General features: G+C 45.0%; 1 protein-coding gene across 2 annotated transcripts in view; it reads left to right on the top strand.

Moving 5' to 3' along the window:
- LOC115164727 (neurogenic locus notch homolog protein 1) overlaps positions 1-15,703 on the top strand; it is a 58,430-nt gene that overhangs the window by 30,892 nt on the left and 11,835 nt on the right. For both annotated transcript variants that reach the window (XM_029717487.1, XM_029717486.1), the window contains exons 8-23: positions 965-1,150; positions 1,300-1,413; positions 3,218-3,331; positions 3,674-3,907; positions 4,131-4,241; positions 8,449-8,641; positions 8,846-8,991; positions 9,143-9,256; positions 10,111-10,230; positions 11,701-11,853; positions 12,111-12,339; positions 12,616-12,817; positions 13,166-13,319; positions 13,509-13,693; positions 14,198-14,330; positions 14,827-15,084. In XM_029717487.1, coding sequence (XP_029573347.1) covers positions 965-1,150; positions 1,300-1,413; positions 3,218-3,331; positions 3,674-3,907; positions 4,131-4,241; positions 8,449-8,641; positions 8,846-8,991; positions 9,143-9,256; positions 10,111-10,230; positions 11,701-11,853; positions 12,111-12,339; positions 12,616-12,817; positions 13,166-13,319; positions 13,509-13,693; positions 14,198-14,330; positions 14,827-15,084 — 2,646 coding nt within the window. The remainder of the gene's footprint in view (positions 1-964; positions 1,151-1,299; positions 1,414-3,217; positions 3,332-3,673; positions 3,908-4,130; positions 4,242-8,448; positions 8,642-8,845; positions 8,992-9,142; positions 9,257-10,110; positions 10,231-11,700; positions 11,854-12,110; positions 12,340-12,615; positions 12,818-13,165; positions 13,320-13,508; positions 13,694-14,197; positions 14,331-14,826; positions 15,085-15,703) is intronic.

The following is a 15,703-nucleotide window of genomic DNA, read 5'->3' as shown; positions in this document are numbered from 1 at the left end:
CTACACAGCAGAGAGGTAGACAGGTATCAACCCCTACACAGCAGAGAGTCAGACAGGTATCAACCCCTACACAGCAGAGAGGTAGACAGGTAGAAACCCCTACACAGCAGAGAGGTAGACAGGTAGCAACCCCTACACAGCAGAGAGGTAGACAGGTAGAAACCCCTACACAGCAGAGAGGTAGACAGGTATCAACCCCTACACAGCAGAGAGGTAGACAGGTAGCAACCCCTACACAGCAGAGAGGTAGACAGGTAGCAACCCCTACACAGCAGAGAGGCAGACAGGTATCAACCCCTACACAGCAGAGAGGTAGACAGGTAGAAACCCCTACACAGCAGAGAGGTAGACAGGTAGCAACCCCTACACAGCAGAGAGGTAGACAGGTAGAAACCCCTACACAGCAGAGAGGTAGACAGGTATCAACCCCTACACAGCAGAGAGGTAGACAGGTAGAAACCCCTACACAGCAGAGAGGTAGACAGGTATCAACCCCTACACAGCAGAGAGGTAGACAGGTATCAACCCCTACACAGCAGAGAGGCAGACAGGTAGAAACCCCTACACAGCAGAGAGGTAGACAGTTAGAAACCCCTACACAGCAGAGAGGTAGACAGGTAGAAACCCCTACACAGCAGAGAGGTAGACAGGTATCAACCCCTACACAGCAGAGAGGTAGACAGGTATCAACCCCTACACAGCAGAGAGGTAGACCGGTATCAACCCCTACACAGCAGAGAGGTAGACAGGTATCAACCCCTACACAGCAGAGAGGTAGACAGGTATCAACCCCTACACAGCAGAGAGGCAGACAGGTAGAAACCCCTACACAGCGTAGAGGTAGACAGGTATCAACCCCTACACAGCAGAGAGGTAGACAGGTATCAACCCCTACACAGCATTGTGAAGCAGGACTCCCTGTAACATGTTTGATAAGATTCACTCCATGTATCTCTGTGTCTAGGTGGCAACCCCTGTGAGCATGGAGGGAAGTGCCTGAACACCAAGGGTTCTTTCCAGTGTAAGTGTCAGCCCGGCTTCTCTGGAGCTCGCTGTGAACACGACGTCAACGAGTGCCTTTCCAACCCCTGCCAGAACGAAGCCACCTGCCTCGACCAGATAGGAGGTTTCCACTGCATCTGTATGCCAGGTAAAGACACCATTTTAATCAAAGGATGGCTACAATCTTAACCTATATCTTTGAAGTCAGGCACTCTGTCAATGTTACTGTACAACTCTCATGGTTAACTAACTAACTAACTGGCCCTGTGTCTTGTTTCCCTTGCTAATTGGCTACAGGCTACGAGGGACTGTTCTGCCAGATCAATACTGACGAGTGCGCCAACAACCCCTGCCTGAACAATGGGAAATGTATTGACAAGATCAACACCTTCCACTGCCAGTGCCCCACAGGTGAGCCCCGGGACGCTGCGGCGGTCTGAGGGGGGTCGATCACCCCCCTGGACTGGATGGGCGCGGGAGGCAGATTCTAATCCCTGCCCTCAGGCAGGCTTTAGCAGGCCAGCGCCCGACGAGGAGGAAAATCCATAAGGAAGGGCTTGACAAAGTTTTCACTTAGAACAAGTTTTTACTCTGATGAGTGTGCACTTAAACTTGGTTTGGATGTAGCTCGCCACAATAACGTTATTTGAGAGAGAATTAAGGAGATAACGTCTAACTAAGAAGAGCAGCTGAAATAGTGTTGTGTTTTCATGTATTACATTTATGTGTAGTTGTAGAAGCTGTTGTGGTGAGGTTTGAGTTTTGTTTGTAGTGATTTGTTGCATGTAGAATCAAGATGATTTCACAAGGTATTTCTACAGGGTTTCCATTAGCGTTGGACTACAGTATGTGACGAGAGGCATTGAGGGTTTTGTTAGCAGAGGAGTGCTCTGATAGAGGAACGTGAGGGTGACTGACACTGAACAAGGTTTCTCAGCCTCTAAAATGTGTTTTGGTTTTCATTCTTTCAGCAGGGCTATTGAGGTGGAAGTCATTCTGATGGAAAATAGTGCAGTTCTCAGTCGGTTCTGATCAAAAATAGCTCAGAGAGAAAGGCAGGATGCAGGAGTGCAGTTAACAGTAGAGCGGTACAGCAGAGAACACAAGAGCTTAGCTGCTCAAAAGCCCCCATATCTATGGGATGGGGTAAGGGGGGCAGGAGAGAGGCCTGAATGAGACGGTAGTGAAAGGGGGTGGGAGGGGGTGTTGGGGTACGGGAGGGAGACGCACAGACGGTTATGCTCTAGAGGGGTTATGGGGTAGGGGCGGGGGATTTTGGGGTCCCCATTGCCTGCTTGTGATGTAAATTTGTTTCTGTGTAAGCCCAGGCCGGGGTAGGGTATGGTCCTCTCTCCTTTAATTTCTGTACACATCATCTCCATGGAAACCCCACTCATCCCTTTTGAAATGTGTGATTCCAGAAGCCCGGGCTAAATCCCCTCTTTGGCTCTGGGAGGTGTGTGTGAGGTAACATTAGCGTTAGCATGGATGGACAGTGAAAATTGAAAGGACCCTGTGTTGTGAATGGAGCAGAGCTAACAGATAGCCATGTAGCCACTTCCTATTTGGATTAGTGACAACTGGTGTCTGGCTGGCTGTTTGGCTTAGACCACCTATGTGTTCTTTATCAGATACAATCCTTCTTTTACCACTTAGAATTCTAATGTGCGACTACTGACTGTACGTTCCTGCGACAGAAGTTGGAAGAAGAAATAAAAACAGAGATTAGAATGACTAGGGAAAATAAGGGAGCCTGCTGGTTGATTTTGAATGATGAGGGATTTGAATAGCTGAGTTCAGAGGTCAAGCTAGTCCTTTTGGGAGAAGCGGGCGGGGAAAGGGGCGAGAGCAGGACGGGAGAATGCACATTGTGATGGAAAAGTTTTGGGGGACAAAAGAGGCAACTGGCTCGGCTTTGCATTACATTGAGCAGCCAGTCCCCCCTTTGTCTTTCGCCCTTGGTCATGAGGCCTTGGAAGCCCCCCCCTCCCCCTTTTTGGGAGCAGTGGTGAAAAGGAGTAGAAGGAAAGAACACAGTAAGCTTGTAGTACGGCAGGCGTTTTGATTCATATGCAGCCATCTCTGTCATTGAGGGCTCTCATCATAATGTATGTAATCTTCCAGGGATAGAGTGGGCATAGTTTGGGCTTGGTAAGATCACTCTAATGAACCACACACACACTCACTCACTCCCTACATCTTCTTGTTTTTCCAGGCTTTGCTGGGAACCTTTGCCAGATAGATATTGATGAGTGCTCCAGCACACCTTGCAAGAATGGTGCCAAGTGCACGGATGGCCCCAATAAGTACACCTGTGAATGCACTGAAGGTATAAAAACAGCACATTGTTATATCTGGTAACACACGTTTATTTTTCCTCAACTCCAATCCCGTTCAATACATTGAACAGATGTGGGTGGAGCAATAGTGCAATTTAAAAACACTTACAAAAGCTCTGATGAAGGCCTTGGGGCTGATCTGTAAAGCTTAATAAAGAGCAGTGATACTAGCAGGAGCAGTGTGCAGGTTTCTTCTTTTTACTCATAAAAACAACAACAAAACTACAAACATACATTTCAAAAGAAACTAAAACTGATTGAATGTTTTCTGGCTCCTGAATAGAATGGAGAGAAATTAGACTAAAGTGACCAACTCCATGTCTTTCTACCAGGTTACACGGGGCAACACTGTGAGACTGACATCAATGAGTGTTTCTCGGACCCCTGTCACTATGGTACTTGTAAGGATGGCCTGGCCTCCTTCACCTGCTACTGTCGCCTTGGTTACACGGGCCGGCTGTGTGAGACCAACATTAACGAGTGTCTGAGTCAGCCCTGTCGGAACGGAGGCATCTGCCAGGACCGCGAGAACTCCTACATCTGCACCTGCCCCATGGGCACCGCAGGTCAGACGCACGCATGCACACACACACGCGCACACACACACACACACACACACACACACACACACACACACACACACACACACACACACACACACACACACACACACACACACACACTAAAAGACTTCTCCTCTAAGCTCGAAACTGTCCTCGACACCCAGATTTACTTTAATCTGTGAAAATGTTACTATAGAAACTTTGATGCTAATTTCTTTGCTTCTAGGTATAAACTGTGAAGTCAACCTGGATGACTGCAAGAGCAAGCCATGTGACTACGGGACATGCCTCGACAAGATCAATGGCTACGAATGTGCCTGCGAGCCCGGCTACAGCGGTAAGTAGATACTGTAGGGGACCAGTTTGCCTGACTGTGGCTACCCAGGCTGAGATTTGAAGGGGGTACTCCTACCTCTCCTATTAAGACCTCTCAGGTGAAGGCAGGGCAACAAAGAGCATAGAGGGTAGGGTGGAGGGGTGGAAGAGAGAGAGAGATGACAGATGGTAAGCGAATGCACTCCTTTTGAGGCCTTCTGTGGCGGTGTCACTTTCCAGACCCCCCCCCCCCCCCCCCCCAACCTGTTGCCTAGACACACAAGCTGGCCTCTCTCAACAGGCTCTGAAAGGACCAACACTCACCGGGGATTTCACTGGAGGAAAGATCCCCTGAAAGATTCCTGAAAGTTGATATTTTAAAAGGGGTGAAGTTGGTCCATGCTTTAGGGCTAAATGGCCTCTCTTTATGTTATGCGTGGCACCCGCTGAATGGCGGCGGCATTTCAAGTGGCCAACAAAACCGGACTTAAAAATCCCATGTTTCTCTAGGTGGATACATTTACTGTGGGGATATAGAGCCCATTGTATGGTCCATTGTCTGGTGTAGCAAGGGTTGGGCTTTGTGTTTTACTTCAAAATGATATCTTCATGGATTGTGACCAATTCCAAAGATTACGACATGATATTATGATCAAAGTTTCATAAGTTCTAACCATAAAGTGTTATTAATTTGTACAGGTAACTGACAAAATAATGGAAACTCTTAAGTAAATGAGGGATACAAAGTATATTAAAAGCTGGTGCTTCCACACGGGTGTGGTTCCTGAGAAGGGTTGCAAAGGGTCAGAAACTTTCTGGGTAGTTAAGCCCGGGAATTTGGGGAATTTTGCTTAAATTCATCAAAAACGTTAGCTTATAACAGTGAACCTTTTTTTGTGGGATACACAAGGCAATTCTAGGTCATGTGGCATATTTTGGTTAAACTATCCCCAATTCAATGGAATTGCAACCCTCTGCATGCACAGTGCATTCTTCCATCACATATACAGCTGATTCTCAAGATCTTACACACTAATGAGATGCTATTGAGCCCATACTACTACACTGTCTGAGCCAAGGACTACATGCTTTCTGGTAAGTTTTGATTACAATACTGGGTGGGGTGAATATATTTTATGACATACATGATTTTTTGTTAACTAGTAAATAGCAGCCTACAGCAAAGTGTGTTTAAATCATTTCTAACTTAACTGCTAGTTAGTTTTTGCTACCATGTGGATTTTAGCTTGCTTGAGCCTGCTAACTGAGGAGTGTTAATTCACCTGTTAACAAACATGTTTAATTTTAAAACATTTATCTTACAAAGGAGTTGTTTAATCTAACTGCTTAACTATTTATCTGTACATGGAATTGTATTTTTATTTTTTTACAATTTTTTTTTCTAATCTTTACAGGAAAATTCCACGGGCACCATCTGATGTGTGGAGACATTTCACTGCAGCTAATGTAGGCGGAAAGCGGTGTACATTTGCAAATACTGTGCCAAATCATATGTGAAGAATGCAACAAAGATGCAGAATCATCTGGCCAAGTGCATAAAGTTCCCTCAGCGCTCACAACAAGCAACTTCTGACAAAAGTCCCTCTACTTCTATTCAATGTGAAAATGATGAATCAGACACCTTATCGATAGCAACAGCTCATGGTCCTCCTGGAATCATACATTTTTTTCACTCAATGGAGGAACGTAGTCAGAAAAATGCTGATGAATGTCTTGCTCGAGCTGTGTATGCAACTGGTTCACCTCTGATTCTCACATGCAATGTGTATTGGAAGAGATTTCTGAATGTTCTTCGCCCAGCATACACCCTCCAACCAGACATGCTTTATCTACTAATTTGCTGGATGCAGAGTTCAACAGAGTTCAAGTGAAGGTCAAGCAAATCATAGAGAAAGCAGACTGTATTGCAATCATCTCTGATGGGTGGTCGAATGTTCGTGGGCAAGGAATAATTAACTACATCATCTCCACCCCTCAACCAGTATTCTACAAGAGCACAGACACAAGGGACAACAGACACACCGGTCTCTACATTGCAGATGAGCTGAAGGCAGTCATCAATGACCTTGGACCACAGAAGGCATTTGCACTGTTGACAGACAATGCTGTGAACATGAAGGCTGCTTGGTCTAAAGTGGAGGAGTCCTACCCTCACATCACACCCATTGGCTGTGCTGCACATGCATTGAATTTCCTCCTCAAGGACATCATAGCACTGAAAAAGATGGATACACTGTACCAGAGAGCCAAGGAAATGGTTTGTGAAGGGTCATCAAGTTACAGCAGCAATCTACCTCACCAAGCAAGTGAGAAGAATAAGAGCACCACATTGAAGCTGCCCAGCAACACCCGTTGGGGTGGTGTTGTCATCATGTTTGACAGTCTCCTGGAGGGGAAGGAGTCTCTCCAAGAAATGGCCATATCACAGTCTGCTGATGTGGACGGCCCCATCAAGAGGATGCTCCTGGATGATGTATTTTGGGAGGGAGTGGTAAGCAGCCTGAAACTCCTGAAACCTATAGCAGTAGCCATTGCACGTATTGAGGGAGACAATGCCATCCTGTCTGTGTTCAGAACCTGCTTGCAGATGTAAGAGAAGAAATCCATACTGCCCTGCCCACTTCACTGTTGCTCCAAGCAGAGGAACTGCAGTTCTGAAATACATCAAAAGCTTGAAGACTTCTGCCTGAAGCCCATACACGACGCAGCGTACATGTTGGACCCCAAGTATGCTGGCAAGAGCATCCTGTCTGGTGCAGAGATCAACAAGGCCTATGGTGTCATCACTACCATGTCTTGCCACCTTGGCCTGGATGAGGGAAAGGTTCTTGGCTGTCTGGGAAAGTACACTTCAAAGCAAGGGCTTTGGGATGGAGATGCAATATGGCAGTCGTGCCGACATATCTCATCAGCCACCTGGTGGAAGGGACTTTGTGGATCTGAGGCTCTTTCCCCTGTTGCCTCCATCATCCTCCAAATCCCACCAACATCAGCTACCTCAGAGTGCAACTGGTCCTTGTTTGGGAGCACACACACCAAAGCACACAACAGGCTGACCAATACAAGGGTTGAAAAATTGGTCGCCATCCGGGAAATTTGAGGCTTTTTGAGCCTGACAACGAGCCATCCTCAACAAGGTTTGAAAGTAACAGTGAAGATGAGGCCTCATAGTCTGATGTTCAAGAGGTGGACATTGAGGATGTCCAGGGAGAAGACATGGAAGCCTGAGAGGAAGACAACCAAAGCTTTAGTTTCTAGACTATCATTTTACAGATGTATGTTGAAAACATTTTTGGGAAATGCGATGGATCATTCGGGATCATTTAATATTCCCCTTCTTTTGTTGTTCAGTGAAATCATCCCATGTGAAGAGTCAACTCATGTAATTAAAGTTCAATTCGTAACTAAATTTTTTTTAAATTATTTCTATTGTAAGGATTTAATCATTTGCAATTATGTCTACTTATGATAAGGTAAAATGTTTATGTTTCTGTCTCCATATGATATGGTAAATATATCCAATGCAAAAAACATCTACATTTAAATGGTATTAATATTCATTTGCATGTATTTCCGTTAACTCCCATGCATTCCCGTTAATTCCCACGGAAAGTTTCCACCTCTGCATATTCCCCAAAATGTGCAACCCTATTCCTGAGTTAATTAAGCAGTTAACATGCCATCATGCTTAGGGTCATGTATGAAAATCCTGGGCAGGCTACCATGGCTATTACCCCATAGGATGACAATGCCCCTGTCCACAGGGCACGAGAGGTCACTGAATGATTTTATGAGTATGAAAACGATGTAAACCATATGCCATGGCTGTCTCAGTCACCAGATCTTAAGTCAATTGAAAACTTATGGGAGATTCTGGAGCCACCTAAGACAGCGTTTTCCATCACCAGCAACAAAACACCAAATGATGGAATTGATGGTGGAAGAATGGTGTCGCATCCCCCCTATAGAGTTCCAGACTTGTAGAATCTATGCCAAGGTGCATTGAAGCTGTTCTGGCTCGTGGTGGCCCAACGCCCCATTAAGACACTTTATGTTGGTTTTTCCTTTACCTTGGGAGTTACCTGTATCATTTTCTAACATCAATTGAATCAGTTTGTAAACTGTAAATGTTCCTTGTGCTATAAAGTTGAGACAGTACCGTACGAGAGGTCAGAGAAGTAAACATCTTCATGGGTTCTGGTTCACAGGGACCATGTGTAACATCAACCTTGATGAATGTGCCCTCAACCCGTGTCACAACGGTGGCACCTGCATCGATGGCATCAACAGCTTCACCTGTCAGTGTCCAGAGGGTTACCATGACGCCACCTGCTTCTCCCAGGTCAACGAGTGCCTTAGCAACCCGTGTATCCATGGCCACTGTCAGGACAAAGTCAATGGGTGAGTCTGTCTTTCTCGTCTGTTTCAATGTCAAGGAAACCACTAAGTTGTGTTTCGTTTACATCTAGAAATCTTCCTTACATTTATGGTATGAATATATCTACAGTAAATCCCTAAGTATTCATAAAAGGTGTGGATTTGAGGACTCAAAGTGGAAGTTAGTGTCTGTTACTCTGATATTGAGCTTTCCCATCTATTCCTTAGTTACAACTGTCTGTGTGACAATGGCTGGAGTGGCAAGAACTGTGACATCAACAACAACGAGTGTGAGTCCAACCCCTGCATGAACGGAGGCACCTGCAAGGATATGACGAGCGGATATGTCTGCTCCTGCAGAATCGGCTTCACTGGTAAGTAAGTGTGCGTGTGTGTGTGTACGTGTGTATGGTCCTCGAGATCACACTCCCACCATCAATACATTTTATATTGTTTTGATCTATTTGACCCTGACTCTTAACTCAAACTCATGTGCTTGATAACTTCTTGACCTTTTGATCCCAGGTCCAAGCTGTCAGACCAACATTAACGAATGTGCTTCCAATCCCTGCCTGAACCAAGGGACCTGCATCGATGATGTCTCTGCGTACAAGTGCAACTGCCTACTGCCATATACCGGTATGAACATATTTGGCTATTGTGATATATATGTCTGATTGTCTATCTAAGCGTAATGTTTTGGTATTTCCTTGCTGTGGTGCTCAAAGTTCTAGCTTCTCTAAGGCATTGGACATACAGGAAAAACATGCTCCGGAAGACCAAGCTGTCAATGAATGTCCAGCAGCAAGACTTCCTCTTGGCTAAAACTCCAGCGTCTGTTGTGTTGACGTTGTGTCCCTGATAACAGTACAGGGAAATATTTTTAAGAAGTCCTCACATCCATTCCTCCCTTGTATTATTTGATAAAACAGATAATGATGGACTGACTGCCTTTGGGCAACCTTTTTATTTATTCCCCGAGTCTTCTTTTTGGAAAATTCCACCCTGCATTGAGAGCTGGAATAATAGTGGCTCTGGTTGTGTGACGGAGGGGTGGGAACCGAACGGCCCAGCTGCTTGACACATTTCCTGTTTGCAGACTTCCTGTCTCACAGAACAGCAAATGCCTTGACAATAGCAGGAAACTTCAGCCTGCTTCCTGTCCGTGCTGGGTGTCGTGGAAACAGACAGATAGGGAAATGTCTCCGTAGGCCCAAACAGCTCTGCTCTCTAACACTCACAGACCTTTTCACTGTGGGCAAGAAGCCTCTTGATAGCCTCCTGAATGAAGTGTGTATTTAAATGTCCAGTAAAAGCATTATCTATGTAGGGCGATCTATCCAGTATCCAGACACCCACTACTTCCAGTTATGATACTCTGGTTTCGAAAACAATAATATTAGACACGATAATAAAATGAGAACAATATTATAGAACACTGTTTAAGTCCATTATCTAAAAATGTGTGTGGTGTGTGTGTGTGTGTGTGATAGGTGAGAACTGTGAGACCCTGCTGGCACCCTGCAGCCCCAAGCCCTGCAAGAACGGAGGTGAGTGTCAGGAGTCTGAAGACTACGAGAGCTTCTCCTGTGTGTGTCCAGAGGGCTGGCAAGGTGAGCGAGCAATATCTTTACAGTAGATTACATGTAATTCCTATGCATGTACCGTGCCTTCAGAAAGTTTTCCCAGCCCTTTAGCCTTTCCACATTTTGTTGTGTTACAGCCTGAATAAAACATTTATTAAATTTAGATTTTGTGTCACTGATCTACACACAATACCCCATAATGTCAAAGTGGAATTTTGTTTGTAGAAAATCTTTGTAATTACAAAATAAAATAGCTGAAATGTCTTGAGTAGTGGTTAACAGGATTTTTTAATGACTACCCCATCTCTGTACCTCACACAACATACAATCTGTAAGGTCCTTCAATCGAGTAGTGAATTTCGAGCACAGATTGTACCACAAAGACCAGAGAGGTTTTTCAGAAGGAAACTGCTCAGGGATGGTGACTTTAAAACACTTACAGAGTTTAATGGCTGTGATAAGAGAAACCTGTGGTTGGATCAACAACATTGTAGTTACTCCACATCACTAACCTGAATGACAGAGTGAAAAGAAGGAAGCCTGTACAGAATATAAATATTCCAAAACATGCATCCTGTTTGCAACAAGGCACTAAAGTAAAACTGCAAAAAATATGGCAAAGAAATTAATGTTATGTCCTGAACACAAAGCTTTATGTTTGGGTGCAAATCCAACACAACACATCACTGAGTACCATTCTTCATATGTTCAAACATGGTGGTGGCTGCATCATGTTATGGGAATACTTTTCATCGGCAAGGACTAGGGAGTTTTTTAGGATAAAAAAATGGAATACGGCTATAAGCACAGGCAAAATCCTAGAGGAAAACCTGGTTCAGTCTGCTTTCCAACAGACACTGGGTGACAAATTCACATTTCAGCAGGACAATAACCTCAAACACAAGGCCAAATATACACTAGAGTTGCTAACCAAGACAACAGTGAATGTTCCTGAGTGGCCTAGTCACAGTTTTGACTTAAATCTACTTGAAGATTTATGTCAAGACATGAAATGGGTGTCTAACAATGATCAACAATCAACTTGACAGAGCTTGAAGAATTTAAAAAAGAATAATGGGCAAATACTGTACAATCCCAAAAAGATTCAGAGCTGTAATCGCCGTCAAAGGTGCTTTTACAAAGTGTTGACTAAGGGGTGGAAATACTTATGTAGATTAGATATTTCAGTATTTCATTTTTTATAAATTTGCAACAATTTTTAAAAACATGTTTTCACTTTGTCATTACGGGGTATTGTGTGTAGATCGGTGAAAGAAAATCGATTTAATCAATTTTGAATTCCGTCTGTAACACAACAAAATGCAATAAGTCAAGGGGTATGAATACATTCTGAAGGCAGTATATGTATGTTATCCCTATTAGGTTATCTGTATGTTATCAGATCAAATATGTCTATATAAAATTATGAAAATGGCAAATGATCTCAGTGCTGTGTAGTAAACCTCTCCACTCCCTCCTTTCCTCTACCCTCTCTAGGACACACCTGTGAAGTGGACATTAACGAGTGTGTGAAGAACCCCTGTCTCAATGGGGCCACCTGTGAGAACACCAAAGGCAACTACCGCTGTGGCTGCAAGGCCGGCTATGCAGGCCGCAACTGTGAGACCAACATTGACGACTGTAAGCCCAGTAAGTCTCCTATCATCTTCATGACTTCATCATAAAACAGGTTAATATGAGACAGTGGCCGTGTCTCAATTCTCTAAAGTGGCCCCGTCTCTTTCATTTCATGACTGATAGGTGAAAGGCCACCACATCTCTATAAATCCTGTCATGTTCTTTCATGTCAGTAAAACATAAGGAAAGGAAGCTAGTCAAGACTATTGAGTTGCAGCCAGTCTGCTAAGTTATAAGCTAACCTCTCTCCCCGCTCTCTTCCCCCATAGACCCCTGCAGCAATGGAGGTTTCTGTCGGGACGAGGTGGACAACTTTGCGTGCACCTGCCTGCCTGGTTTCCGTGGCACTAGGTGTGAGGAGGACATCAACGAGTGTGACAGTAACCCATGTAAGAATGGAGCCAGCTGTACAGACTGTGTCAACAGCTACACCTGCACCTGTCCCTCTGGCTTCAGTGGGATACACTGTGAGAACAACACACCTGACTGCACTGAGAGGTAAAGGGAGCTTGAATTCCTATTTAGTTTGGATTTCTCTATCCTCACATGGCCTGTTGAGTCTGTCACAAACGAGGAATGCATCTCCTAACTACTTTCTCTTGTCTACTTCTGCCCCCTGTGGCAGAAAGTTGAATGAATCAAATATCCCATTAAAGCCCAGGATATTCACTCTCAATTAATTTTACTAATTGGACTTACCATGTTTTAAAGTGAATTGAATTTGGTTTTTGAATGACACGTCTGGTATTGCTTCGTGGATGTTTTGTTTAACAGCTCTTGTTTCAACGGTGGGACGTGTGTGGACGGCATCAACACCTACACCTGCCTGTGCCCACCTGGCTTCACTGGCAGCTACTGCCAACACGACATCAACGAGTGTGACTCCAGACCCTGCCTGAACGGAGGCACCTGCCAGGACAGCTATGGCACCTACAAGTGCATCTGTCCCCAGGGCTACACTGGACTCAACTGCCAGGTAAAGTATAGGCCCAGTCACGCTGACTTTACAGTAGACTAGCTGTAGGCTATATACCAGGTTGTTATTGTCAAGACAAATGTGCTTTTATGGCTAAATAAAGGTGGTATAAATAACTGTAGCTATAAGCTAGTTACCCACTGGGCACACACTGGTTGAACCAACGTTGTTTCCACGTCATTTCAATGAAATTACGATGAACCAACGTGAAATAGACGTTGAATTTACTTCTGTGCCCAGTGGGTAATGTTTGTACCTGTGAAACAACAGTGTACATGCTTACTTACAGAAACATTTCCCCCTGTCAGCTAGTGACTAACTGTGTCTATGGTGTGTGTGTCTCCTCAGAATCTGGTACGCTGGTGTGACTCGTCCCCCTGTCAGAACGGGGGCACCTGTTGGCAGACTGGCACTACTTACAGCTGTGAGTGCCAGACTGGCTGGACAGGGCTCTACTGTGACGTGCCAAGTGTCTCCTGCGAGGTGGCAGCCAAACAGAGAGGTAACACTGGGGGTGTGAAGGAGGGTGTTTGTGTGTCTGTCCTTCTGCATGTGTGTGTGTGTGTGTTTGAGGCGTGTGTGTTTGTGTTAGCCTCAATCATCACTATGCTATTCATTTCACACCACTAACAAAACACAGACTACATACTGATCTCCCCTCTCTTCCCCTCCCCATCTCTCTGCCCTCCAGGTGTGGAGGTAATTGCTCTGTGTCGTAACTCAGGCCAGTGTCTGGATGCGGGGAACACTCACTACTGCCACTGCCAGGCGGGCTACACAGGCAGCTACTGTGAAGAGCAGGTGGATGAGTGCATCCCCAACCCCTGTCAGAGCGGAGCCACCTGCACTGATTTCCTAGGAGGGTACTCCTGCAAGGTAGGCTGCTCACTAGGAACACAGCACTGTCGCTAATGCACATTACATCCAATTGGTACAAATTGTCCTAATTAAGTTACATCAAATTTAATTTAATCCAATTTTTCACAGGTGCTGGGTGAAATGCATAACAAATGTAGCCTAATGTAGAAATGATACCTAGGCCGAACAGCGATTCATGTGGCCATTCATGTGTGTTTCCTGGTCTTGGTCTTGTAGAAACATTGTCAGTCATGCTCACTTTCCATTGAATGATTTAAATCAGAAAATAACTGAGTGTGTGGGTGTTCTTAAAAAAAAAAAATAATCCTATCAAACTCTGTATCCAAACTGATGACAAACGGTTGTTTATTAACAGGTTGTTTATTAACTGTTCATTTATGTAGATCTCTGATGAAAGAGAATTTGCTGTCTTGTGCAGAAAACTGGCAAAACAACCAGGTAAACAGAAACAGCCTTGTTTCATGTCACTCATTGATTTATCTTTTCCCTCTCCTCTCCTAGTGTGTGCCGGGATACGTCGGTACCAACTGCTCCAACGAGATCAATGAGTGTTTCTCCCAGCCGTGCCAGAACGGAGGCACCTGCATTGACCTGATCAATACCTACAAATGCTCCTGTCCCAGGGGAACCCAAGGTCAGGGCCCCGCCACCCACCTCCACACGCTCTTCCACACCACCCCCCTCTTTCTCTCTATCCCTCTTTCTGTGCTCCTCTCCAGCGTCCCACTCTCTCTCTGTCTATTCCTCTCTCCTCCCAGTCTCCACTGTTCCTCTCCGCCCTCTCTCTCTCACTCTCGCTCTCAATCCACCACACTTCATTAATTAGGGCTTAACAGCGTCCAGCACATGTCCGAAACTCTCGTCCCCGTCAAATACGGGATTGATTTCTCTCCCGGACATGAAGGGAGTGTGTCTTGTTGGTCAGCTAAAGTACTGGTGAAATGAATGTAGCCAAAAAGGTTTTATAGAAGCAAACAAGAGAAACATTTTGAAACGGTAAATGAGAAGATGTATTGAACAAGTGCAGGTAGTACATCCATCCTTGATCCCATGTGGTGGCGTCCCAGTTGAGTGTTTTAGAAGAGGCTGACTGCTCCTCTGCGCTCTCCCGCCCGTCCTCTACCTCACAGGCATTCACTGTGAGATCAACATAGACGACTGCAACCCCTTCACAGACCCCGTCACCAACGAGCCCAAGTGCTTCAACAAGGGGAAGTGTGTGGACAGGGTGGGAGGTTACCACTGTATCTGTCCCGCCGGCTACGTAGGGGAGCGCTGTGAGGGGGACGTCAACGAGTGCCTGTCCAACCCATGTGACACCCGCGGGACACACAACTGCGTCCAGCTCACCAACAACTACCGCTGTGATTGCCGCACCGGATACACAGGTAACATATATAACCATCAGGGCTCAGACATGTTGGCTCTGACTGGAGAGTGACTGGAGAGTGACTGGAGAGTGACTGGAGAGTGACTGGGGAGTGGGGTTGGGTTTAGTTTCATGTCAATTCCAGTTATTTCATGGGGTTTATATGGGAAAGCAAGGACAAACTGAATTTAGTCTGACATTTTTCTGTCTTTTTCGAGACAAATCATTGGCCTTGCAGGAGAAATCCCAACAGTAAAAAAATATACATTATACCACCTCGTCACTGTATATAGCCCCAGAAGATACAGTTGAAGTTGGAAGTTTACATACACCTTAGCCAAATACATTTAAACTCAGTTTCACAATTCCTGACATTTAATCCTAGTAAAAAATCCCTGTCTTAGGTCAGTTAGGATCACCACTTTATTTTAAGAATGTGAAATGTCTGAATAATAGTATATTTATTTATTTATTAGATATTTATTTTATTTCACCTTTATTTAACCAGGTAGGCTAGTTGAGAACAAGTTCTCATTTACAACTGCGACCTGGCCAAGATAAACCAAAGGAGTGCGACAAAAACAACAACACAGAGTTACACATGGGATCAACAAACGTACAGTCAATAACATAATAGA

The sequence above is a fragment of the Salmo trutta genome, chromosome 27 (genome assembly GCF_901001165.1).
Source record: "Salmo trutta chromosome 27, fSalTru1.1, whole genome shotgun sequence".
Taxonomy (NCBI): Eukaryota; Metazoa; Chordata; class Actinopteri; order Salmoniformes; family Salmonidae; genus Salmo; species Salmo trutta.
The sequence above is the reverse complement of the archived record's forward strand: the minus strand, read 5'-3'. Positions and strand labels throughout refer to the sequence as shown.